The 26,193-nt window shown below is 51.2% G+C and overlaps 1 protein-coding gene across 2 annotated transcripts; it reads left to right on the forward strand.

The window, feature by feature from the left end:
• The first annotated feature begins 6 nt into the window (after positions 1–6).
• Positions 7–24,500, forward strand: Slc43a1 (solute carrier family 43 member 1). Of its 2 annotated transcripts, XM_048426271.3 has the most exons (15): positions 7–274; positions 1,394–1,560; positions 10,068–10,245; positions 10,346–10,401; positions 10,502–10,578; positions 13,133–13,225; positions 14,884–15,017; positions 15,954–16,132; positions 17,289–17,435; positions 17,543–17,578; positions 17,716–17,869; positions 19,877–20,018; positions 20,271–20,344; positions 22,394–22,517; positions 23,807–24,500. In XM_048426271.3, the coding sequence occupies exons 1-15, from the start codon at positions 159–161 to the stop codon at positions 23,951–23,953; spliced, it is 1,824 nt and encodes a 607-aa protein (XP_048282228.1). In that variant the 5' UTR covers positions 7–158; the 3' UTR covers positions 23,954–24,500. The 2 variants fall into 2 exon arrangements, with proteins under 2 accessions (XP_048282228.1, XP_048282229.1); XM_048426272.3 differs by lacking the exon at positions 20,271–20,344.
• The last annotated feature ends 1,693 nt before the right edge of the window (positions 24,501–26,193 follow it).

The raw sequence follows: 26,193 nt of genomic DNA on the forward strand, positions 1-26,193 counted from the left end.
GGCAGATCGGTAGTCCATGCCCCGGCTTCCCGACTTCCCGGCTCTGTGGCGCCCGGACGGTTCCCAGGTCTACCGCTTCTTTCGAGGGCGCAGACGAGGAGAGATCGGCAGGCTCCGAGGCCGACTGGGTCTGGAACGCCCGGAAGACCCCCGCGTGGATGCGACTTGGCATTGGGATCCTGGGTCTCCGGCGATCCGGAGTGTGGGAGCGCCGCGGAGGCTCTGTGTTACCCCGGGTGTCAGCGGTTGCGGGAGGCAAGTTTGCCGGGGACAGGTGAGCAGTTGGTGCAGCTGAAAGTTACCCAGCCACATCTGCAGGTCCCCTCGAAGCGCCTGTTACCTGAGACACTGGGCATATTGTCCCCTCTCTCCGACCCCTCCATTCTTCTAGTCCACTCTGTTTAGAGCCACAGTTGTCACTTTGGGAAGGGACCTCGGGGAATCACTGAATCGAAAGCCCCATTTTACAGATGAGAAGCTTGACCACCCCCTGGAGAAGGGGCCAGCGTCTCCTCCCCTTTCATCTTTCTAGCTTGCTGTTCCCTGTGTGTCCCCTCTCCGCGTGCCTGGGTCTCGCCTCCCTTGTTGGCGGTGGCGACCGCGGCCCGGGCGAACTCCGATTTCTTCGTTCCCTTTGGTAAACACACCCGCCCGCCAGCCATCCCATCCTCCGCCACTGTCCTTATAAAGTCTGCAGGCACAGGATTTCCTGCCGGAGCCGCAGCCCTCTCCCCGGGACCTAGGGGCTGGCGGGTTCCCAGGCGCGCGGCGGAGTGAGGGGCGCGCGGGGGCGCCACGGGGCCCGCCCAGGGTCTCTCTCCACGTGGCAGCTTTGGGGTTGGCCCAGGAGACCGGAGGGACTCGAGCGCCGGCTGCGGCGAGCGGGAGGAGTTTTTCTACCCGGGCACTGGAGAGGAGGAGTAGAATGAAAGGCGTAACAAGAATAGAGGGTCTCGGGTTAGCCCCAGACTTCCCTTTCCGCCTCCTGCCCGCTTCTGAGAGTCCGATCTGGCGCCAGAGGCTGGCTAGGCGTGGGTCAGCGGTGGCTACAGAGCACGGTCCGCCCCTTGCTGACTTTGGGAGACTTTGGGAACTTGGGGTTTGGTTCCAGGAGCGGGCTCTGTGCGCTCTGGCCCGGGTAGATGAGCCCGGCAGCGCGCCAGGAAGTTGCTTCTCTCTTTCTAGTTCCTGATAGTGCCCTCCGGGCCAGTGGCGCGTTCTCCCCTGGCACTGCCAGAGCGCGCGGAGCCAGCTCCGCAACACCGGGCTCTATGGGACCCCCATGAGGGCTCCATCTCGGGTTGGCTCCGGGGGTCTCGGGAGCCACCATGATGGAGTACCCTTCTCAAGGGCCGCTAGGAAGTCCTTCTCTCAGCGCACTGTTTCTCTGCAGAGTCTCGGCCACCATGGCCCCCACGCTGAAGCAGGCGTACGGCAGGCGCTGGTGGATGGCTTGCACCGCTGTGCTGGAGAACCTCTTCTTCTCCGCGGTGCTCTTGGGCTGGGCCTCCCTGCTGATCATGCTCAAGAAGGAAGGCTTCTATTCCAGTCTGTGCCCAGGTATATCTGAGAAGGGTTTGGGATTGGGGGTGAGGACCGCGAGGAACGGTAGAAGGAGGAGGTAGGAAGTTGGAAAGCAAGGACAGGTGGTCAGGCGGAGACAAAGCCCAAGACTGGGACACTGGGCAAATAGGAATTGGACAGCTTCACTTCTTGACTTCTTCCAACTTCATGTGCCCAGTCCGTTAGGATTCTTTGATTCAGTGGTCCCTGAATGCCGGTGTCCTGCTGGCCCTCCAAGTCCTGAGACTACTGCTTTTGACAACCTCCAGTCTATAGAGTAGCATGTAGATCCTTTGAAGTGCTGTACCTACCTGGATAAGAGTTAAACCCAGGTCTTTTGCAAGCTAGCAAGCATTGAGCGACATCACCAACACACAAGAGTGTTCTTATGAGACCAAGCAGAGGCACACAAACGGGACTGCACTTTCAGGACCTTGGAGTCCCGAGTTTTACAAATCACCCATTTGCATACAGTTAACAGCCCTATTTCCTCTAGAAGGGATATCGGTGGTGGGTTTCTGATTTCCAAGTCAATCAACTTGGTCTCTGTGGAGTGGGAATCCTAAACTCTTTGAGAACGGTAACTGCAGCCAAAGCTTGCCTGCCTGCATCCGGGAGGTGGGGGGTGGGGTGGGGCTCCTTACTTGGTGGCTAGGACTCCGTGGATGTTTTTCTTTCCCGGGATAGGAGAGTGCTGTACTCAGCAAAAGAGCTGTGTGGGGGTACAGTTTGGTGTGCCTCCCTCTGTCCCTTCTCCCGCCTCCGCCATGTTGTAGAGCAAGAACGGAAGGAAGGCCACTAGGGATTTGGATCCCAGCTTCCTCCTCATTGAACCAGTGAGTTCCTTACACATAGAGCATCCATTACCTAGGGACATTAGTGATATCTGTCCGTGGGGGTGGCTGTGAGACTCAGCAATACTTGGCAACTGTAAACGTCTGGCTTCTCCTGGTTCCCCAGCTCAACCCATGCCTCAAACTTATACTGCGAGTGGGGAAGGTCGGAAAGCCATCTCCTCGAGGGTGGAGGTGGGAAGGTTGTGATATCTGTTCTTATTTGCAGCACCAGCTATACCATGGTGGCTGCCCCACCCCTGCCAAAGTTATCTCTAAGGAAGCAATGGGTTGCACCCAAGTATGGCACCCTGCCCCTGTAGTTGGCCCCAGTTACTGAAGGGTGGGGCTGGAGATGATGGAGTTAGCCTCAGTCTAGGAAGTCAGGGTAGATCTCTTGAGGAGTAGGAAGACTGAGGTGGAATGGAGTGACAGGGAACCTTAGAGACGGTCGACCACCCCCACAAACTCAAATCCCTCTGAGTTTTCCCTGGAGACTAGAGAGAACCTTTCTTTTGTTGCCTGGTGGCCTTTATGTCTGCTATAGCCCATGCAGTGGCTTCTTCCCTGACTTCTGCACCTGGAGGTAGTAGGGTTTCACTAAGTTAACTCTACAGAAAATTACCTTGTATATTTTGGTGATGTTTGACAAATTGATACATTCCAGTATTCATTACAACAGCCAATATTTACATTTCTACCACTCCCAAAAACTTTTAAGGACCTACAATTATATCTAAATCCTTCATTTAAAACATACAATATAAGCCAGATGGTGGTAGTGCACGCCTTTAACCCCAGCACTTGGGAGGCAGCGGCAGACCGATCCCTGTAAGTTTGAGGCCAGCCTGGTCTACATAGTTAGTTCCAGGGCAACCAGAGCTACACAGAGAAACCCTGTCTCTAAAAACCAAACCAAAACATACAATACAATAGGTTATAGTGTATTCGGTCTCACATAGTCACCCCTTAAATTAGAGCATTTACCTTATCAACCCTTTACTCATTCGCAGCACCAGCCCCCCTGTTTTCTCTTCAGGCAACCACGTGTCTGCTTTCCGCTGTAGGTTGGCTGTGACGAATACCAGCTATACCTATTCGAAACATTTCCTAGAAATGGAATCTTGTCTTTGTGGCTGGTTTCGTTCACTTTGCATGACGTCTTCTTGGTCCACCCTTTGTCCACGTACAAGCTAAGCCCTGTATGACTTTTCTTTATTAGCTGATAGGCACCTGGGCTATTTCCACTTTTTCGGTTGTGAAGGCTAATACTCCCGTGCCTATGTATTTATTTTAGAGTGTCTTGCTGGGTTATGAAGGTAACTTTAATGTGTTTCAAAATGAGTACCACATTTTAAATTCTCTCCAGCAGCGTATAAGGGGTTCCAGTCTCTCCACATTCCCAACAGTGGTTGTTTCTAAGTAGTGTTATTTGCTTGTTTATTTATCTAGACTTGGACTCTTGGCCTTACGTGTACTAAGCATATATACAGTCTGCCACTGAGCTGTATAGTCCTGTCTTTCCCTTATTGAAGTGTAAGAGTTCTTTATATATCTAAATTGTTTATGTAGTTTTCTTTTACTTCTTTCTTTTTTTCTTTTTTAAACCTTGGTGTTTTTCTTTGTGTGTGTGTGTGTGTGTGTGTGTGTGTGTGTGTGTGTGTGTATCTGTTTTGAATGTTGTTAAAATCCTATTTGCCTGTTTTTTTTTTATTCTGCTACTCCATCCTGCTTAAGAAACTGTTGACTAAATTTAAGGTCACAAAAATCTGCACCTGTGTGTTTCTTAGTTTTGTGGTTTAGGCGCTTCCATTCAGATCCTTGATCTTATGAGGTACTGACATGATGTTTTGAGTTGCTCAAAAGCAGGTGTGTGGTTGAGGCTGGCTGTTTGTGGTAAACGATGTGAACGCCTGTCCTTTTCTCCCAGAGCGTGTTTGTGCCTTTTTAGAAAGCAGCGAGCGGACAGCGCCTCTCCCCAGCTCCTCGTTTCAGGGGCTCTGCAGGCTGGTGGATGGGATGGCGCGCCTGTTCTGTCTTGCTCGTTCTGTCTGATCAGAAGCACCCCTTTCCGCTTCCTGGTGCCTCACCCATCGTGAGTCCTTGCTGACCTCTCCAGGAGATGCAATCCTCCTCTTCCTCTGGCCCTTGCAACCCTCTGTCCCTGCTTCCATGACGATCCTTGGGCCTTAGGCGTAGGAGTTGTGTGGTAGATGTATAATGAGGCATCACATGGCTACTTGGTCTCTGCATTTTCATTGATCGTGATTTTCTGCAATGGTCTTCACCTGCATAACTGTTATTTTTCTTGCCACAGAATAATATATGACTCAAAAGGTGGCCTGAACAAGCAGTTGAGGAGCTCAGCAAATGTCAAGCTCATAACTGAGGTTGATATTAGTACAGGCTTTGGGGTTTCTTGGTCACACTCTATGTTTTGGGGACCTTCCCCCCAATATATACTCTGGGGTGGGAGCTAATGGGGACGGTTACTTAAAATTTAGTCACGACACACTAATAACAATAACAAAACAAAAAGTGCTAGCAGTCATTAAATATTTAACTCTCTGTTAGGTCTTCAGATTTCCTTGTAAAACCCATTTTGGGGAGAGAAACCTGCACCTGGGGTATGCTAGGCATTTCCCCTAAGGTCACCCAGCTGGTAAGGAGGAGAACAAGGAGGAACAGCTTGTATGTCCCAACCACCAATAGCTGACGATTGCGTCCAGCTGGCTTAGTTGCTGTTCCATTGTTGTAAAGAGACACCGTAACCAAGGTAACTTACAAAAGAAAGCCTTTAATTGGGGGCTTGCTTATAGTTTAAGAGGGTGAATCCATGGCCATCATGGCAGGGAATATTGGAGCAGTAGCTGAGAGCTCACATCTGACCCACAAGCAGGACACAGAGAGAGACAGGCTAGGTCTGGCTGGAGTCTTTGAAACTTCTAAGTCCACCCCAGGTGACCCACCTCCTAACCCTTCCCAAGCTGATCTACCGACAGGGAAGCAAACATTCAAATACCATTCCCATTCAAACCACCACATTCTGCTGTCTGCCCCCTTGACTTAGGGCCACATCATAACACAAAATCCATTCAGTCCAACTTCAGGAGTCCCCGTCGACTATAACAGTCTCTACATTTAAAGTCTCTTCCGAGATTCAAGGCAATCTCTTACCTGCAACCCCTGTAAACTCAAAATGATTACCTACTGTATCATGAGGGCCGGCTTGTTGGGGTTTCTGTCCTGCCCAGTACCCCACAGTCAGCAAGTCCCAAAGAAAATCACAGAGTCTACATTAGGTTATAAACTGATTGGCCCATTAGCTCAGGCTTCTTGTTAACTCTTGTAGTTTATATTAACCCATTATTCTGATCTATGTTAGCCATATGGCTTGGTACCTTTTTCAGCAGGACAGGTTACATCTTGCTTCTCTGGTGGTCTGGGCAGGAATGCTGGAGGGAGCTTCCTGCTTCCCAGAATTCTCCTGTTCTCATTGCATCACCTCTACTTCCTGTCTGGTTTTCCCGCCTATACTTCCTGCCTGGCCAATCAGCATTTATTTAAAATATAATCGACAGATTACAGACAATTCTCCCACACCAACCTACTTTCACACGCAATGACACAGAATATTTATTGCCCGTTCCCCAAAGGAGGCAAGGGGCGTGATGAAGAGATACTGGACCAGAGGGAGACTGAAACCCGGCAGGGCAAACTCCAAATCCTGTAACCTCATGCCACGTATCACAGGGCTCTTCCCATCTCCCGCCATCTTCCCACTTTGTTGACTGCATCCCGCTTCTCTCTCTTGGGCTGGTGCCACTCCCTGTTGGCAGCTTTCCTTGGCTGACATCCCATCCATGGCTCGGGAATCTCCGGCAGCTTGGGGTCTCCAGTGCAGCCAAGTTTCCCTTTTCATAGCTTTCAGGAAACGCTCTCTCTGGGCCTCCAGGTAGAGACTTCCTAGCACACACCTGGGCTCAGTGACTTTCCTTAACAAAAGAGAATGATTCATGGATGTATTTACCGCTATCCTTCTTGAACCACGGGCTTGGGCTTGAGGCTGCCAAACTCTGCTGGGGCTGGAACCCGGCCCCCTCCTTAAGTTACGTTTGCATTCGGCTTTGACTCCTTGGTGCTTTTTGGCTTCTTGGGCATCAGATCCCTCAGGTCTTCTCCTTTCACAGGCTTCAGGACTAGCTGGGTGGGGTCTCACTCTGAGGGGATCACTCCTTTTACTCTGCTTAGCATCAGGCCTGTCTTTAAACTTCTTATCTCTAACGGAGCACAGGCCTTGGCTCCAACATCCCATTCCCAGTGCCATAGACAAGACTTAACCAGCTAGAACTTCATCCTGAGGTATTCTGGCGGTATGACTACATCACCAGCACGAAAATAACATAAGGATGCAAACATGGAGTAGGAGAAAAGGAAAACGGAATCATTTTAAGTTTGCTCTGCCTGTATGGTCCTCAGCCCTTCCTCAGATCCAGGGGTCTCAGGCCACTGTCCCCATTTCAGAGGTGGGACCAGGGCTCAGAGGATTTCAACAGCATAGCTAGTGAGGCCAGAATTTGACCAGAGGTGCATGCTTACCCATGATCCATTTCCCAGGGTCTCTCAGACACGATCATTTATTTACAAGCTCCCTTTGGAATTTCTGTTACTGGTTTGTTTTTTTTTTTTGTTACTGTTATTTAAAGTGTGGTGTAACCTTGGGTTTGATGTTGTATACACATATACATATGTACATATATTCCTGAGAAATACATGTATTCATGCATGTTTCTAATGCACAAGCAACTGATAACTGGAGCCTCAGAAGTCACTCCATATACTACCTAACCCCAATTTGAGTGGCCCTGTCGCGTGAACGGCCAACTGTGATGTGTGTAGGTCACCCAGCTAATCAGGAGTAAGAGCTGGAGCATAGAGGTGGAGACTCCTTTTCATTGGTTGTCAACCCAGCAGCCTCACTCGCTCACTGAGGGCCTTCGCATTCCTCTGCTCGCGCATCATCCCTCCGTGAAAATGGGGCAGCTGGATGCCAGACTTATTCTGCTGTGACTTGTATCTCCTGGACACAAGTTCTTTAACCAGCCACTCAGAGTGATCAGGCTTCAGGAGCCAGTTCATATGGAACTCCCAAGAAGCTGACTGATTAAACCAGAAAAAAATTACATTTTAGCAGGCCTTGAGCAGCCGTCAGCAGCCCGCTGGGCTGGGTACCTGGAGCGGGGTACCCATATTTACTGGCATTAGAAGATACTTGGGAAAGTTTCCAAGCTGGCCTCTGGGACAGCTGGCATGGGTGGTGTGGCAAATCTGTGCTGCTGGCTCTGGAAATTCTGTTGAGCTTGAACGGGAGGCCCCTGTCGGTCACTAGGTGGCTGAGTGCTTTTGCTTCTGGGAGCCTCATCATCTATCATACAGACCTCTCTATTAACTTTTTAGGGTTGTTGTAAAGATTTTGAGCTTTGGTCTGGCACAAAGTAAGTGTTTTCTGCAAACTCATGAGATTACCTGGGAGGAAACTTGTCATTTGATGATGAAATTGTCTAACTCAGGGGCTACAGATTCACCTGCCGTGTAGGGCAAGAGAATAATAATAAATGAGGCCAGCAGGGCAGGTGTGAGGTAGCTAGCTAGCGTCTGGGGGCTGTGAGACAGACATAAACCTGTTCAAAAGAGAACAATCCTGGCGGAAGAGGAGGCCAGCAACAGCTAGGTCTTTTTGGCTTTCTCTCCCTTCCTCCTCTCTCTTTTTCTCCCTCTCTTTTTACTATATTGCTCAGGTTGGCCCAAAACTTCTGGGCTCAAGCCATCTTGCCTCAGCCTCCCGAGTAGCTGGGGCTGTGGTTGCATTCCACCATGTCCAGCTGAGGCGCCCAAGCTCCCATGAAATAGAAAACTGGATTTCTCTTTAACATGATGCTCAACCTAAGTTGCTGGCGGTCTAGCAAAACACGGGTAGAGAGAGAATCGGGGGGTGGTCACCTGTTTGTGGCCTTTGCTCTGACTTCTCCTTCTGCAATGCTGGTGACCAATCAGAATATTCCCATGTGGACAGACCCGGTGGAGAAGTGGGTGGCGTTCATAAAGATAGCAAAGGAAGGAGGTTAGCAGGAACCTCAAAGGCTGAGCGGTTGAACCCCCTAAGTCCTTCCTCCAGGTATCCTAGCCCTGGCCCTAGCCTCCCAGGGTAGTTGGTACTGCCCAAGGCAGTTCCTTTTCTGGCAGCCTGCTCTTCAGATCTGACCCATCTTTATGTTCCTTCTATGCTAACACACAGATCTCATTAACCTTGTGCTACCTGTAGGTCCTTTGACAGCTTGAGGTTACTTGAAGTCAGGGTCTAGGGCCACCCTCTCTCTCAGCACCCAGGCACAGTCATGTCCCTTCACAGAGCTTACCATGTTTGTATTTTTAGTTAATGATTCTCTCTCTCTCTCTCTCTCTCTCTCTCTCTCTCTCTCTCTCTCTCAGCAGAACCTCACACAAAGCTTAGGCTGGTCTGGAACTCACTAAGTAGCTCAGGCGGACTGCAAGGCAATTCTCCTGCTTCAACCTCCTAAGGGCTGGGATGACACTCATGGGTCACTACAAACAGCCCTCCTCTCCTCTAAACCAGCATCCATTCGTTCCCTGTCACAAACCTTTGCAGAGCTTCCAGTCTCAGGGTGTGATCTGGTGGGTCTGTGTTCAACCTCGTTGTCAACTATTTCTGAAGCTCTGGAATGGGCCTCAGCCCTTTCCCCTGGGCCAGGAACTGTGCAGAAACGCTCCCCCTTGTCTCCAGCTGAGGCTGCTTGTTCTCTGCCCTTGTTAATAGACAAGGAGCCTGAGGCACCGACTGAGGGAGTTTCCCTGGCCGAGAGACTTCATAGCTAGTCAGGTGGGCAGTGGGAATGGAGATCCTGTTTGGCCTGTCTCCTAGGTATGCCCTGTTTTACCCTGGCAGCACAACCCAGAAACGATTTGGAGGTAGCCAGCCACCTCATGGCTCAATGCACAGAGTTAAGTAGAGTCACCCTCTGTCCCCTCTCCTGGCCCTTTGCTTTACCTTGTCCCAGTTCCCAAGTTCACAGCTGAAGCCCTCCCTCCCCTGCCCCGTACTTTTGGTCTCACCATGTGGGGGATGGGATGTTTTATTAATGGACCCTTGGGAGCTTGTGTGACTCACAGGATCTGTGCAGAGCAGTGTCTGGAACATAGTTTCATGCTAGGTAGTAAATGATGAATACTGAATCCTAAACAGTACTAGCTGTTGCTATCAATATCACTTATTGAGGCTTCCCCTATTTTTTATGTGCATTCCTGTTACATGCATTGGAGAACAAGCCCCCGATTTTGCCATCTCATTTGGGGTGTTCTCCACCGGTGCTCCCCAGCGACTATCACAACCTGGTACACACTTTGGTGTCCACATTCTCAGCTGAGCTCATTGAAGCCTCGGATTGAGAACGTGTGTAGTTCTCTCAGGGCCAGATGCTAAACTGCCCTTACTCTTGAGCTCTTTTCCCATCCCAGACAGAGCATGTGGGACTCCGTGTTAACTCTAGGAACCCCTGGTTAGTTCAGATCAGAGGCTTCAATCGGAAGGCAGGACCCCTGGGCCAGGCTGCTTTCCTGTTTCCATTGTGCTGAGCCCTCCCATCCCCTCCTCAGCCGAGAACAGGACCAACACCACCCAAGATGAACCGCACCAGTGGCCAAGCTGTGACCAGCAGGACAAGATGCTCAATCTGGGTTTCACCATTGGCTCCTTCCTGCTAAGCGCTACCACACTGCCTTTGGGGATTCTCATGGACCGTTTCGGGCCCCGGCCCCTGCGCTTGGTGGGCAGGTGAGGTGGCTGGATTGTGGAGGAGATGCCGGGCCAGGAAGATGATGCAGGGGATGGAAGGGGCTAATAAGTTACACCCCACTTTTCTGTGTCCTTACAGTGCCTGCTTTGCCGCATCCTGCACCCTTATGGCTTTGGCCTCTCGGGACACTAATGGTGAGCCGTCTGCCGTCTCTAGAATGCGTGGGGATCAGAGTGGGCTTTGACGCCATGGCTCCACAAATGTCCTCATCCGTCCTTCTCTCTCTCTTCCCAGTTCTGTCTCCGTTGATATTCCTGGCACTATCCTTGAACGGGTTTGCTGGCATCTGCCTAACGTTTACCTCACTCACTGTGAGTATTACGGACACGTCCTGGCAGCCACCCAGACACCTGGGAGTGGGCGGGGCTAGATGTGAGTGAAGGGTGGCTGGAGAGGCCCAGCGGCAGTTAAGACCATTTGCTGTTCTTGCAGAGGACCAGAGTTTGGTTGCCAGCCCTCCCTAAGTCATGCAGCTCCCAACTGCTTATCAATCGAGCGCGCCAGAGAAACTGACAACCCTCTTCTGGTCTCCAAGGGGACCACACACATGGCGCACACACAGATACACTCATTCGCGTAAATAAAAATAACTGTAGAATCTGCCGAGTGAGAAGTAGCCAGATCAAGTGCCTGTGTGTCAAACCGTGCAGGTGGGGAGCTAACGGGAGGCACGGAGCTCTGCGTGGGTGAGGCTCTCTGTGTGTGTACTGAGCCGGTGAGCGTTGGTTGAGCTCTGTTCCTGCACGGAGTCCACAGTACAAACAGGACTATGTCCTCATCTCCCAGAAGCTTCCATATGGGACTTAGGGAGGGGTGGGACAGAAAACCCAACAAGCAAGCACACTAATAAATCGTGTCAACAGTCATAACTACTGGGAAGAAGACTCAGCTGGGTCAAGTAGTCGCGAGGTTGAAGGAGCAGCTTAGCCGCGTGGACCTTTTGCCACATTCCGGGGAGTGTGTGAAAGAGCTTGAGAGGAAACAGGCATGTGCGAGGTTGCGCTCGCTCGTGTGAATTTACAAATAGTTAACTAGTTTTGACCCGCTTTCGTGTGACCCCGCCTATGACGTATCTGTGTGAGTTTGTTTTTACCGTATGTATTTGTGGATGTCTGTGGATATACGGGTTAAAAGTTTAGCAGGGTGGCGGTGAGAAAGAAGAGTCCCCGTTGGGCCGTTTCTGGTTGTTTATCTCTGATGCGGCCAAACTGGATGTTTTGGCCGAATTTCTCATCCCAGCAGCTGCTTTTAACTGCAGCTGGGGACACATTTCACAACTTTCAAGGAAGCTGATCCCTTCCAATCCACCCTCTGTGCAGCAACCCCTTCCCGCTGTGCAAATTGACTCCGGTCTCTAAGTCTCTTCTGGGGCTGGAGCCGGAGGCTTGACCTGGACCCTGCCCTGGGTCGTGGATGGGATTGGAGGGCCTGCCTGTCTGCGCTCCTCTTCCGGTCGTCCCCTCATCTCCAGCCAATGGTATGGCCTGGCGTCCGCCACACCCCGCCCCTCCGCTTGTTGCCCTGACCCTGACCTTTTGCTGTTTCAGACCAGCAGCAGGCGCTAACTAACGCCAGTTGGCCAATATGCTACCTCCTGGGTGAGCCTATGGTTAGCTAGACTGAGGCTGAACCTCTTCGAGGGACTGGGATCTAAGACCTAGCATCTTTCCCTTATGTCCTAGGCAGGAAACATGGCAGAGAGAGGGCGCTAGCGAAACCTCTGTTCTAACGGGGAGTCTGCTTGGCCTCCCCTTACTTTATGCTCTTGGGATCGAGGATAACTCCTTTCTCTGTTTAAATATTTTACTTCCCATCACTGTTTGAGGTTCCTTGACTGAGCCGTTGCTCTTGTGACCTCTGTATGACATCTAAGGTCCCGTCTAGCTATGTTGTCTCCTAACCCTGGAAGTCAGTGGGATTAAGAGAGGAGGATACAGATGATCTTGAGGGCTTCGCCTTCCCTTTCTCGGAGGGCCTGGCACACTGTTAGTGAGCAGAACATATCACCATCAATTAATTCATTGCTGGTGGGCGTTCTGGGACATCAGAGCTCCCACCACTTCATCCTGGCCTTCCTGGTCTTTCCATGATTTTTCCTGGGTAAGCAGAGCCTGGAGGCTGTGGTATTTGGGCCCCAAGAGAGGATTATAGGTCACCTTTGTGTGATAAGGTCATCCACAGACACAGCCTCGATGGGACAGGACAGGGAGGAGGTCTTTAAGGCTGTGAACTTGAGTCTTCTTCTTCCCTTCACAGCCTCAGTTTCTCGTGTTAGAAATGAGTCGGCTTACATCAGTGTTTCTTTTAAAAAAACTTTTTATTTGTTTGTGTCACATATATGTCTTGTCTGCATGCATGTCAGGGCGTTATGTGCCTACCTGGTACCTGCAGAGACCAGAAGAGGCTATCAGATCTCTGGGACAGGAATGATGGACAGGTTGTGAGCCACTGTGCGGGTGTTGAGAGTTGAACTCAGTGAGCTCTCCTGCCCTTAGATCAGGGTTTCTTCTCACCTGCTCCTGGGGGTTATCCAGGGGTCACTGGATAAAGGGGTCCCCTGGATAAAAACCCTGGGCAGTCCTAGGATGAGACAAAGTTAAAAGTTCTCTCTAGGGGTATTTCTGGAACCCTTTTAGGTGCCCAAAAATATCAGAAGTGCGTTAGAGGGGATCAGAATGAGTGTGCTCCCCAGTGTGGGATTTCCCTTGGGACTTTTCTGTAGGTCTTCTGGGTCCGCCCTTCCTAGCGTGCACATTGAGAAATGCCATACTGTAGCCCCGGAGCTTTTCTGTGAAGTGCTAAGACAGGGAAGCCTGGCATGATATTAGCGTATCACCAGCTCACAGAGTTGCTCCTCTGCTTCAGCTGCCCAACATGTTCGGGAACTTGCGCTCCACATTCATGGCCCTCATGATTGGTTCCTATGCGTCTTCGGCCATCACGTTCCCTGGAATCAAGGTACGGAACCCTTGGTAGGGCTGGGTTGTCATATTCCTTCTTTCACTGTGTGTGTGCGCGTCTGTGCGTGTGAGTGTGTGTGCATGTCTGTGTGTGCGTGCGCGCGTCTCTGTGTGTGCATGTCTGTACATGTGTGTGCGTGTCTATACGGGTGTGTGCGTGTCTGTACGTGTGTGTGCGTGTCTGTATGTGTGTGTGTGCGCGTCTGTACGGGTGTGTGCGTGTGTGCGCGTGTCTGTACATGTGTGTGAGTGTGTGTGCGCGTCTGTACATGTGTGTGCGTGTCTGTACGTGTGTATGCGCGTGTGTGTTACAGTTGGACTCACTCATGCTTGTGCATGTGGCAGCTAGAGGTTGATAATGGGGTCTTCTTCTCTCACTCTCTGTCTTGTTTTTTAAGACAGAGTTTCTCACTGAACAAAGAGCTTATGGTTTCAGATAGACTAGCAGGCCAGGAAGCCCTCTGGGATCTGTGTGTTCCCACACCACAGCCACAGCCCACACTGGGTTGCAGGTGTGTGCAGCCACACTCTGCCTTTACATGTATGATAGAGACCCAAACTTTACCAGCTGAACCATTTCCTTTGTCTGTTTGCCTTGACACCGGAATTGGATGGGGCTGGGTGAGTGGTGCTTTTACATTGAGGAGGCCAGATATTTGGGCTGTATCTCCCCACTGGAGAGGCCGAGTAACTTGGTCTAAGGTCACAGGCAAATCTGTCAGAGTAGATCCTGGTCAGGTCAGCCTGATGGGCCTGGGAGCTGGAGGCCTGAGCTTGGGGTGGGCTGGAGGCCTCTACTTCCTCCTTGGTCAAGTTTGTCCAAGCACCCTTTCCACCAGATCAGAGTTCACCTTGAGGAGTTATTTTGTTAGTTTTGTGGGCATGCCTTCTCTAAAGGAGTTTGGGGTGGGTAGGCTTGAGGAGTCCTATGTTATCCCTACATGCTTAAGGGGTGCTGTTTATTGAGGCTTTGTCTTGCCCCCAGAAGGAAGAGCACAAGGCCCAAATTCCTGGAAGACTGGAAGTTTCTCCCACAGTGACCAGAGCTCTCAGTAGGGGACTGTCAGGGAAGACAATGGGAAACAATTCTCTTATCAGAGGGGCTGTCCCATTTGCATCAGATCCCAGCCCATTCGAAACCTGTTTGTTCTGGGGTTAGAAACTTGCTGGATTACTTCAGCTCTCTGCAGCCCGTGCACCTGTGTGCACTTGGGAGTCGTGAGATAAGGCTTCTCAGGTTTGATTTGCCTCTCTGTGAGGAAATGTGCTAGCTAAACCCAAAACATTAATTTCCCTGTGCATATGATATGAAACATTTTTGTGTGTGTGTGTGTGTGTGTGCAAAAAGTGAGCATTTCTAAGGAGTCATGGGCAAACACTGAGATTTCCCAGTCATGTTGAGAGAGTGGCGGCCACCTTCAGTACTTTGTAAGGATAATTCCACGCCCCCTTGGTGGAGCTCAGGTAAAGGAAGGGATGGAACAGCAGACTTTCTGGGTCTGACTTTCAATTTCTGGCTTTGGTTTCTCTGCCTGCACATTGGGTATAAGGAATGGGATGGAAGAGACCTTGGAGGCCCCAACCCTCCAAGGGTTCTGCCTCTGTGGGGCCCGAGCAAGCTGGCTTCTTCCTCCATGGCCTGTCCTTCCCCAACAGCTGATCTACGATGCTGGAGTGTCCTTCATGGTCATCATGTTCACTTGGTCTGGCCTGGCCTGTCTTATCTTTCTGAACTGTGCTCTCAACTGGCCCGCAGAAGCCTTTCCTGCCCCCGAGGAAGTTGATTACACGTGAGAGGCTGGGAGAGGAGGTTGGCGTGTGACTTGGATTCCTGTCCCCTGCCCCCTGCAGTAGAGGGTTGAGGCCAGGGCAAAGAGGATGTCATAGACAGAACCAGCTTTGCCCTTACACTTGGACTTCGAATTCGGTTATGCAAATGGCCTCAGACTTCCCAGTTCTGCTTCTGCATCCGAGCCATGGGCTCACGGGTGTTTTGGTGTTTTGTTTTTTTTTTTTAATTTAATTTTATTTTTAGTAGTAGAGCTGGCACATAGTAGGTAGTCAACAAGTGCTTTGTTATTAATGGTAATATTTCCTCTGACTTTGGAGGAGAAGGTCAGAGTGGGAGACCCCACTCCCACCCCTGAACTAGTGTGAAGTGTCCCATGGACCCAAACAAGACACTGCCAACTAGCATACTGCTTTTTGTGGGGGCAAGCTGCATGCCAGCCTCTTCCAGTCCCCTTTCAGTTAACCGACAGCGGGAAGCGGTGCTGCAGAACCTAGCTCAGAAGGTAATAGTCACATAGCTGACATTATTGAGCCTACTATCTGCCACACGCTGTACTGACTCCCAAGTGACTGTAGATGTAAATGTGTTATTAACTCCATTAATGACAAATGGACTCGCTAAAGTTCTAGCCTTGAAAGGAGGCGAGGCGAAGTTTGGATGGGACCTGGCTAAGCTGGTGTCTGAAGCTGCTATGCCACCTCCTCCATAAAAATAGACCAAGAGGAAAGCACTCATCTGCCCTTCAGTTTCTGGATATCTGTATGAGCAGGTGCCCAAGCCAGGCTCTGAGCAAGAGAGATGGAGGCAGCAATTGGAGCTAATTTCTAGGAATGTCAGTGCTAGATAAAGAGGTGCTTATCTTGGACAGGCTGGGACAGTTGAAGTTCGGCTTCGCACGACTAACTCTCATATGCTCTGGTCTGACTGTTGGCAGGAAGAAGATCAAACTCATTGGGCTAGCCTTGGACCATAAGGTCACAGGTGACCGCTTCTACACCCATGTAACCATTGTGGGCCAGCGGCTGAGTCAGAAGGCCCCCAGCCTGGAGGAGGGGGCTGATGCCTTTATTTCATCCCAGGATATCTCTGGAACTTCAGAAAAACATCGTGAGAGTGAGTGTCTGGTCAGGTTTCTAGCCCAGGGGGGCAGGTAGGGTAGGGTGTATCCTCAACCCTCCCCGGTCTTCACAACACCCTCTGTGGATGTAGATATGGAAGTCAATGCTCAATGACACCAGGGAAATTCAGATTCGGGGTACCCTGCTGGATCCTCTGGATGAGGGTAGGAGCAGCTTACAGCACAGGGAAAACCTCTTGACCTGTGAGGCAGCTGAGTTTCTGCTCACCACTGAGTTATAATCAATCTCCCAGCCAAGTCAGAGCTCCGAGACAGTGCCTTCCTTGTCCGGCATGCCTACACCCCCTGCTGGCCATAGGAAGAGCTGCACCAACCTGAAGTTCACTTCCAAAAGTACCTTAACTCCCTGTGGGGCTCGGTGACTGGGGGTGGAGCATCGACCTTGGAGTGCAAGCTTGAGTCTTGCTTTCCTTGTGTGACGTCATCATTGGTCCTCACCCTCTCCTTCCTTCATCTCTGAAACCATCACCCAACAGGGAGGTTCGTTATGAGGACCGGAAGGAAGACTCCATGGGCAATACAAGCTCTTCATAAGGTGCAGGACGGGTCCAGCCATAAGATTTATCATCCAATTGCTCAACCTTATGGAAGGATGATTAAGACTAGGAGACTGAGCCAGGCGTTGGTGGCACATGCCTGTAATCCCAGCACTCAGGAGGCAGAGGCAGGCGGAGCTCCAGCTCCGTGAGTTCAAGGCCAGCCTGGTCTACAAAGCGAGTTCCAGGCAATCAGGACTGTTACACAGAGAAACCCTGCTTCGAAAAACAGAGAGAGAGAGAGAGAGAGAGAGAGAGAGAGAGAGACAGAGAGTAAGAGAGAGAGTTTCCTCGCCTGTACCATGTGGGAAAGCCTGGCTCAAAAAGGGGAAAATTTTGATTTGGTAAAATAAAGCTTGTCACATATGTGACTCAGAGCAGCTGCTTCACAGATGTTGGAAGCCTTTAGGTCGCCTAACCGTGTTCTATGGAGGCTGTCACGGAGCTTAGCAGGATAGTGCGCCCGAACCCTTTGTCTCTCAAGAAGCTTATTCCTCTCTAGAGTCCCACAGTCACCGTCTTAGCACCGCTAGACCCATGTAAGCTGGGGAACAGAAAGTCCGGGGGCTTGACCGCTCGCCCACTGTCTCCCCAGAGTCTGTTCCCTTTCGCAAGAGCCTCTGCTCCCCCATTTTCCTGTGGAGCCTCGTCACCATGTGTATGACCCAGCTGCGCGTCATATTCTACATGGCTGCCATGAACAAGATACTCGAGTTCCTCGTGACTGGTGGCCGGGAGCATGGTGAGGCTCTTCGGAAAGCCTGTGGGGGGTGGTGGGAGGGGTGGAGGGCGGGACTGGAGGGCCACTTGGCTCAGCTTTCCTTCACCATGTCTTTCCTCTCCCTACAGAGCAGAATGAGCAAAGACAAAAGGTGGAAGAGACAGGTAGGGAGATAAAGGCAGGTCCCTGGCCGTGTCCCATTCCTTGGGCAGGATTCATTCTCACTGGGGGATCAGAGGGAGGCTGTTGGAGCATCCTGTCCCTCCGCTGGCATCCTGACTCCGCTTCTGCTCCTGCCCAGTTGAGTTCTACTCCTCCATCTTCGGAGTCATGCAGCTGCTGTGTCTTCTCACCTGCCCCCTCATTGGCTACATCATGGACTGGCGCATCAAGGACTGCGTGGATGATCCGACCGAGGGCGCCCTGCATGAGGGTGCTTCCTCCGGAGATCCCAGGTGACCCACAGGACGAGCCCAGGCAGCCGCTTCCCCTTCCTCCAGGCTTGGGCATATAGTATCCCACGTCATTTTCCTAAGAGGTCCAAGACCTCTTGGAGATAGGGAAACAGGCTGGAGGAGACTTGGCCTGTTTGGCATAAGGATGCCTCTAGTTGAGGGCTGGGAAGGCGCTAGGCACTTTGTGTCACTTGAGTCTCTAGCAGGTGAGTTCCTGAGGGTTCCTCATGGGCAGACGAAGATGCTGAGACCGGGGTGTACCACCGAGTAACCAGCCTGAGACCACACAGCAGGCTCCTGAACCAGTGTCCTAAAGCGTACACTCCTAAGCTTGTCAAAGCGTACACTCGTACACTCCTAAGCTTGTCTTAGTGTGGGGCAGGAGGCTGAGGCAAGAGGTTGCTATGATTTGAGGTCATCCTGGGCTACATCGTCGTCCTTTGCCTTCTTTGGCTACAGAGTGAGACCCTGTTTGAAAACAAAGGCTAGGAAAAGGGAGGACTGGCCTATCAGCTGTCCATGGCTGTGGAATGCATGGCCCTGTCTCCAAACAACAAATGTTGACTATTCCCTACAGCTGCTGAGGGTACAGAGTCTGGGCATGCCCTAGCGTGATGGACCTGACCTGGGCTTTCCCATGAGGCTGTGTTCTGTCTTCCTGCCAGAGCTGTGCCATCTGAACCTGTCTGTGTCTGGGTTGGAGAAGTGTTCCTGAGTTTGCTTGTGTAACTGAACATGAAGTTCAGGGCATTCCAATGTGGCTTGGATTAGGGACACTTTTGGTATGGAAGGTGGCTTCCTGACAGAGTTCTGAGAAAGGGGAGAGCTGTTGTGTCTTCTGACACAGTCTGAGTGGTAACTACCACCATTTCTGTCATTGTCTGTGGTCACAGACTGAGCCTGGTGTCGTAGAGGAAGGCCCAGGGTTACCATGGGCATCTTGCTGGCTGAAGACTGAAATTGGATCCTAAACTCAGAACTCCTGACTTTTTTTTTTGTCCTGAGAATGTGGGAGAGGGGGACTAGGAGAAAAGCATTCGAGGATGGACCCAGTGGCTTCCCTTTGTTTCCTAGGCTCCAGCCTTCTCTTTACATTCCACTCTTGAGGTGCCAAGGCTCATTTGCTGAGGTCACCCTAGACAGATGGGCAGTCTGCGCTCATCCCAGCCTGTTGCCCTTCTTTTCTGAGCTGGCCCAGAGCTCTTGGTCATGCCAAGCTGTGCCCAGAGTGGCACCTGCTTCGGTTCAGGCCAATGGGGAAGATGGTATGGGGAAACCCCTCTCCACCTTCCTGCCAATTCCTGGGCTTCTAGACATCCTGCATTCTGGGGGTGGGCCCAATTTACACCCCCTCCATTTGCTGCTTGTCTAGTCAGGGAGAAAACCACACTTATGGAGAAATGGCTTTCTTTTTTCCAGGTGTGCTTATGCAGGCATGAATGTACACATGCACATAGAGGCCAGAGGGAGTGTGCACTTGCACGTGGAGGCCAGAGGACAACCTTGGCTGTTGGTCCTCAGGTGCTGCCCATGCTGGCTTTGTTTTTGACATAGATTCTCCATTGACCTGGAGATTGCCCTGTAGGCTAGACTGGCTGGCAAGTGAGGTCCAGGGTCCCACCAATCTCCACCTTCCCAACAGTGAGTTTTCAGGTACTACCACTACACCCAGATTTATTTTTAGACACAGGCTAGCACTCGTGTAGACTAGGCTGGCCTTGAATTCACAGCGCTCCACCTACCTCTGCCTCCTGAGTGCCAGAATTGAAGTGTATAATATGATACTAGATTTTTTTTTAATGAGCTTTAGGGGTTAGAACTCTGATTTTTATTTGTGCGAGGCAAGCACCTCACTTCCCAAGCCATCTCTCTAGACAGAGAAATGGTTTTCAGCTTTGGTTGCTTTCCGAACTCTGCAGGCACACCAGCAGGGCTTGGGGCCAGACTGGTACCAAGGAGCTTCCAGGAGTTCCAGGCAGCAACCAGTGACTTGCCTGTTCTTTTCAGGGATGGGACCACCACCAAGTTCACCAGACCACGCTACCGAAAGATCCAAAAGCTCACCAATGCCATCAATGCCTTCACTCTGACCAACATTCTGCTTGTGGGCTTTGGTGTCATCTGCCTCATCAGCAACCTACACCTGCAGGTACCTGCTTTCCTCCACTCCTCCATTTCTAGAGCTTCCCCTATGGAGATGCTCTACTGGGGCCTGAATACTCCAGAAGTATCCTCTTTCCAGGCCTGCTTCCTGGGTTCTCCAGGACCCTGCCTAGTAGATTGTGTTGGTGGGGGTCGGGTCGGGGTAGAACTGTGTAAGTGGACCAGCAAAGCCCGTGTCCCTCTCCTCTCTGCCTTGATCTTTCTGACCTCTTCTCTCTCTCTCTCTCTCGGGTTTCAGTTGGTGGCCTTTGTCCTGCACACCGTAGTTCGTGGTTTCTTCCACTCAGCCTGCGGAGGTCTCTATGCTGCCGTGTGAGTCACATGGACCATGTTGCCCTCTGGAGCTTTGCCTGAACAGTTAGGGATTCTTAGCCAGAGCTGAAAGGGCCCCGACTTCCTCCAAAGCAGTCTTTCTCCTGGCCTTTCTTCGACTGTGAGAGGGAAAGTGATCATGGAAGCTCTCATGGCAGGAGCTCAGTGAACACAGAGAGCCCACTGTCTATTCACAGAGGCGCCAAAGTTACGATGTCTTTCTCAAGAAAAGGGGAAAGCCTAGTCTGTAACATGAAAGGGCCGGGCCTGTTTGTTTGTGTTTCTGTCCTGCCTAGCCCCCCAGCTTTTAGTCCCAGAGAAAAGTCACACAAGAGATCTCTATAAGTTATAATGCTGATTGGCCCATTAGGTCAGGCTTCTTACTGGCTAACTCTCATGTCTTGATTAACCCATTTTTCTGATCTATGTTAGCCATGTGGCTCAGTGCCTTTTTCAGTGGGGCAGCTCACATCCTGTTGCTTCGGTGATCTGGGTAGAAGTGGGACGAATCAACTTCCTCCTCCCCAGAATTCTCCTGTTCTCCTTGCATCATTTCCACTTCCTGTCTGGTTTTCCCACCTACACCTCCTGCCTGGCCAATCAGCGTTTTATTTAAAACATGATCGACAGAATACAGACAATTCTCCCACACCACTAGTCTGATGAACTTGTTGGCCCTGGACCTGGGTTGAGGCCTCCTTCCCCGGGCCTGTCTTGTAGAGATTTCTTATAGTGTCCCAATGAACAACGCTGGTTTCCGTCTCTCCTCACGCCAACTGCAAGGCACTGTTGAAAGAGTTCTCTGCGTGGATCACATCACACCGTGTCCTTTCCCTGGAAGGTTCTGGGTGGGTGCTTGGCTGCACTTCCTTGTAGCCGTCTCAGCGGAGGGAAGCCCCTCTCCTACATTGTCCCAGCCAGTGCCTCTCAGTTGCCTTTGAGGTCTTCTCTCTGGACACTCATCTGCAGGGGATTTGCCATCCTTTGGGCTCCACCCTTCACAGGTCCCGCCTCTGCTTTCCCGGCCCTGACTGCCTCAGTGACACTCCGGCCCACTCTCATCTCAAGCACGGATCATTGCAAAGCTGCATCACCTCTAGCTGCTGCCTTCCCCACTTTGCCTTTTGTTTGTTTTTGTTTTTTTGAGATGGGGTTTCTCTGTGTAACCCTGGTTATCTGGATCTTGCGCTGTAGCCCAGACTAGCTTCGAACTCAGAGATCCGCCTGCCTCTGCCTCCTCGAGTGCTGGGATTAAAGGTGTGCACCACCACCACCCACCTCCCCACTCCCCCTTTAACATGGACTGGCTCACTAGGTAGGAGCCACCACTCTTCAGATGACTTGTGGTTTCCCGTCTCCTCTTGCTCAGAGTAGGGCCGAAGATCTGGGCCTAGGGTCTCGTTGCCCCTTTCCTTTCCTGTCTCCCTGTCTCTGCTTCAGCTTCAAGAGCCAACTTGTAAACAAACCCTAAGTATGTTCCCGCCTGACTCTTCCTCCAGCTACCTGCAAGGTTTACGGTTTTACTTCCTCAGCTTCTCCAGGGGCACATCTATCTGTCTTCTTGGTGTGACTGCCTCTGGCCGCTTCATCTACATTTGCAAGCCCCTGGCCCCCGTCTTCGTTCAGCTTTCCTGCTTAGCTCTTAGCATTAACACGCTATGCATTTATCTTGCTTATACCACTGCTACAGCTACAAGATGTCTGTCTGGTTCATGCTTTCCTCCAGCGCTTAGAACAGTGTCTGTATGTAGGAGAAGCTCAGTAAACATTTATGAAAAAAAAATAACATAAAAAACCCAGTGAGGCTTGTCCTCTCCCTGCTACTGGTGGAGGAAGTGGGGCACAGAGAGGTGGACCACACAGACAGTAGGTAATTGATCTCAGCCTGCTGGTTCTGAAGTGACACAGACCTCGGAGGCTAGAGACGCAAGGGTATGTGCAGACTTGAATTCTTCGAGGAACACTCTTCCTGGCCAACACAGGGGAGGGAACAGGGTGGGTGCTGGACTGAGAGGGGTCCTGCCTCTGACTCTTGGCTGTCCCTCTCAGGTTCCCATCCAATCACTTCGGGACACTGACAGGCCTTCAGTCCCTCATCAGTGCCGTGTTCGCTCTGCTGCAGCAGCCGCTCTTCATGGCCATGGTGGGACCTCTGCATGGAGACCCCTTCTGGGTGAGAGCTCAGGGGACACGTCCTAGTGCTGGGGAAGGGGCGGGGCTGGAATGTGCTAGAACCTCTCCTGGCATCTCGGCCAGCAGGTGCCTTGGAGACCCCTAATGTGGGCTTGTCAGACTGCCTGTTCATCAGAATCCTCCCAGAGAGTGAAAGACATGTCTCTCAGCCTCTGGTCAGCCTCTCTCTTGATCTGGTGCCAAGGGTCTGATTTTCTTCTATTTTGTTTTTTTAAAAAAAAAGTCATGTGTGTGGTAAGCATGTATGAGCATGCACATGCTTGAGTGTATGTGTGCACGCGTGTGTGGAAGCCCCAGATCGACACTAGGAGCACTCCTTGACTGCTCCGCCCCTTATTCACCGAGGCAGGGTCTCTTAGTTAATCTCGGAGCTTAGCAATGTGGGTGGTCTAGTTTCCTAGTTTTTTCCAGAGAACTAGAATAAAGGTGGACCGCGGGTCCCGCTCAGCATGTATATGGATTTGGGGGATCCGAACTCTGATCCTCGTTTATGTGCTGAAAGAGCTTTTTCCACTGCTCTATCTCCCCAGTCCCAGTTAAGTTGTGTGCTGGCCTGGTCATAGCCCTCGGGACTGCGCTCCGGTACCCTCTCCCGTTCACGTAGACTCTCAGTACTCTCCAAACAGGGTTCCTCTCCACCTGCCTTGGGTTGCTCAGCGGCAGGCTGCCTGCTCCTGTACGAGGCCCCTCTTCTGAAAGAACTATGACAAATTGCCCCCACCCCCGACTTGCTGAGCGGCTGCTGTGTCAAGCATGCCGGCCTTTTCTTTTTCTTCTCACTTAGTCTTTGCCACAGTAGACCTGTGAAGGGGGTACTCAGATGAGATAAAAGTCTTCGCCCAAAGTCACGCGAGTTAGGGAGTAGCATGTGATTCGAGGGAGCTCGTGAAGGTCACAGTCCTGGGTGTGGCAGATCATCTGTGCTCCAGGCTGCCTAGATATCCACCCCAGTTTCTTTGACCATGCCAGAGACACTCTAGTGGGATCCTACTAGCTGGTGTGAGCCAGGCTTCTGGTGCATAGATTCCAGAGAGCGTGGCATCGTGGGGTGTGACTGTCACTCCCTAGACGTCAATGTTCTCGCCTCAGCCCCTTTGCCGGGTTGTTGACCATCAGAGATGTTGGTGAAGGAGTCACCACGTTTCTTCTGATCCTGGACCTGGAGTATAGATGGCTGCCTTGTCCTCCATGTTGGGAGCTCAGGCAGGTCCCTGCAGAGGATGCACCCTGCTAGTCCTAATTTGGTTTTGTTCTTTTCACGCTCCGAAGGTGAATCTGGGCCTCCTGATCCTCTCGTTCCTGGGATTCCTTCTGCCCTCCTACCTCTTCTACTACCGGTCCCGTCTCCAGAGACAGTATACCGCCAGTTTACCAGACCCACAGAAGGTGCTCAATGATTCCAAGGTGGCTACATAGACTCCTGAGGCTGAGGGACTTGGAGGACCGGCAACCAAGGCTTGATAAAGCAAAGGGAATGCCCCAGTGGCTTTCTGCCCGCATCGTGTGAGTGGAGCCAAGGGGCCGTGGATTTATAAATACTAAGAGAGTTCTATTTTTGTAGGGCTTTGCAAAAAGGGAAACAAAACAAAAAACAGCTCTTAAAAATATTCTCCAAAGCAAGCTGTCTATGAACGGAAGGCAGCATCTATTCCAGTGTTATTGGGCCATCTTTTTGGACTGGAGGAAACCAGAGTGGGGCGGGGGCTGTCCTTTCTCCACGTTTGTCCCAGGAGCCTCCGTGGTGCTGTCTCCTGAAGACTCACGGGATCGGTGAACACACTATCCTAAAATTCAAGCTGCCAAGTGTGCACACATCCCCCCTATGCACACGCACAGGCAACCTCTCCTGCAGGAGAGACTGAAGCACTGGCTGTGTCCCGATCGGGTGTGAAGGCTGGAGGGCGGGTTCCCTCCCAGGTGCTGTTTCTTACAGGTCTTAGAGGAAATAAAAAGGGAAATGAAAGACTGGCTGGTGTGTGTCTATGACTGGAGGGAGGGGGTTATTGTCTTTCCACATCTCCACTCCTGTCTCACCACACATGGCTGGGACTTTAAGAAGGATGATTGGGGAGCTGGAGAGGTGGTTCAGCAGTTAAGAGCACTGGCTGCCCTTCCAGAGGTCCTGAGTTCAGTTCTCAGCAACCACATGGTGGCTCACAACCATCTGTAATGGGAACTGATTCCCTCTTCTGGTGTGCTTGAAGATGGGTCACTCTTATACATTAAATAATTTTTTTTAAAAAAAGACATAGTAAGCCAGACATGGTAGATCACCTGTAATACCGGCACTTAGAAGACTGAGGTAGGATCACCATGAGTTTGAACCTAGTCTGGACTACATAGCAAATACCAGGCCAGCTTGAGCTTCAGAGCCCCCCTCTCCCCCCCACCTCTCTCTCACACACACAGATTAAAGAATGACAAACTTTTCTACCACCAAGGCATGTCTGGGACTTGCTGAAAGCAACACCTATTGGTTGCCTCCCATTTCATCCTGAAACACCAGGCAAATTCTGAGGTTACACTATATTTATATTTATTTCAAATATTAAAGTGAGGCTCTAAAACAATTCACATTTAAAGAAAACACTGGGGCTCAGACGTTAAGAGCACCGACCACTCTTCTGGAGGACTCGGGTTCAATTCCTGGCACCCACGTGGCAGCTCACAACCATCTGTAATTCCAAGATCTGTTGCCCTCACCCAGACATACATACATGCAGGCAAAACACCAAGGCACAGGTAGTAAAATAAATAAGTTATAAAGAAAACACCATCTTTAATGATGAGAGACATTCCAGAAAGAGGTGACCCTGTTTGTCTCAGCCCTTCGCTAGCCTGTGCCCTGGGACAGAAAGCCTTAGCAGTCAGGCACAGACTGGCAGAGTCTCTAACGCCTGCTGACGACCTGTCTTCCACACAGGTGAGCCATATGAGCTCAGCTATAGCTGGAGAGGCCATGTAGTTTAGGAAACACCAGAAAAATTAAGGCCAAAGCCAAGTGGTACAGAGAGGCAGGGAATAACTAGGCAAGGCCAGGTAGTAATCTGATTTTGGAAGCCTACTCCAATGGCAGCCAGGGACAGAAAGGATTACCAAGCACTCTAGTTCTCAGGGCTGGGGTGCCTTGCTAGTGTGTTTGAGGGTTTCACACTTTAGCCTAGGCTAGACTATCATTCACCCAGTGTAGCTGGGACTGGCCTCCAACTTGCAGTCTTCCCTCAGCTTCCCGAGTGCTGGGCTGAGATGACCACCACTCCCTCTGACTCTGGAGTGACCCCCGGTACAATCCTGATCCATCCTCTTGGCCCTTATCCCGTGGAGGATCTCCAAATGCGAGGGCTGGGAGACAGCATTCCAGATAAGCTTCCTCTGTTTGTTCTGACTTCTCTTGAGGAATAAAGAAGAATGACCCACCCATCTTCAAACGACAAGACTGCTGGGAGGTCTGGAGAGAAGTCAATGCAGCAGATGGTTGCTCTAAGCAGACTCCTGACTCTCTATGTGGCCTTTTGTGCACAAGAAAGATCTCAGAATGGGAGAGATCCTGTCAGTGAGGCTGGCTAACTCCCAGAGGCCCTGCCAGGGTCTCCCTGAGCTCTAATTTTGCCAACCACAAGCCATCAAGGGACCTGGCTGGCATCCCATCAATCAGT

The sequence above is a fragment of the Myodes glareolus genome, chromosome 21 (assembly GCF_982192425.1).
Source record: "Myodes glareolus chromosome 21, mMyoGla1.1, whole genome shotgun sequence".
NCBI classification, from domain to species: Eukaryota; Metazoa; Chordata; class Mammalia; order Rodentia; family Cricetidae; genus Myodes; species Myodes glareolus.

Coding starts and splice junctions, on each gene's coding strand:
- Slc43a1 (XM_048426271.3), top strand. CDS start 159: ATGCGACTTGGCATTGGGATCCTGGGTCTCCGGCGATCCGGAGTGTGG. Junction 10,246..10,345: donor CCCCTGCGCTTGGTGGGCAG/GTGAGGTGGCTG, acceptor GTGTCCTTACAG/TGCCTGCTTTGCCGCATCCT. Junction 17,579..17,715: donor ACAAAAGGTGGAAGAGACAG/GTAGGGAGATAA, acceptor GCTCCTGCCCAG/TTGAGTTCTACTCCTCCATC.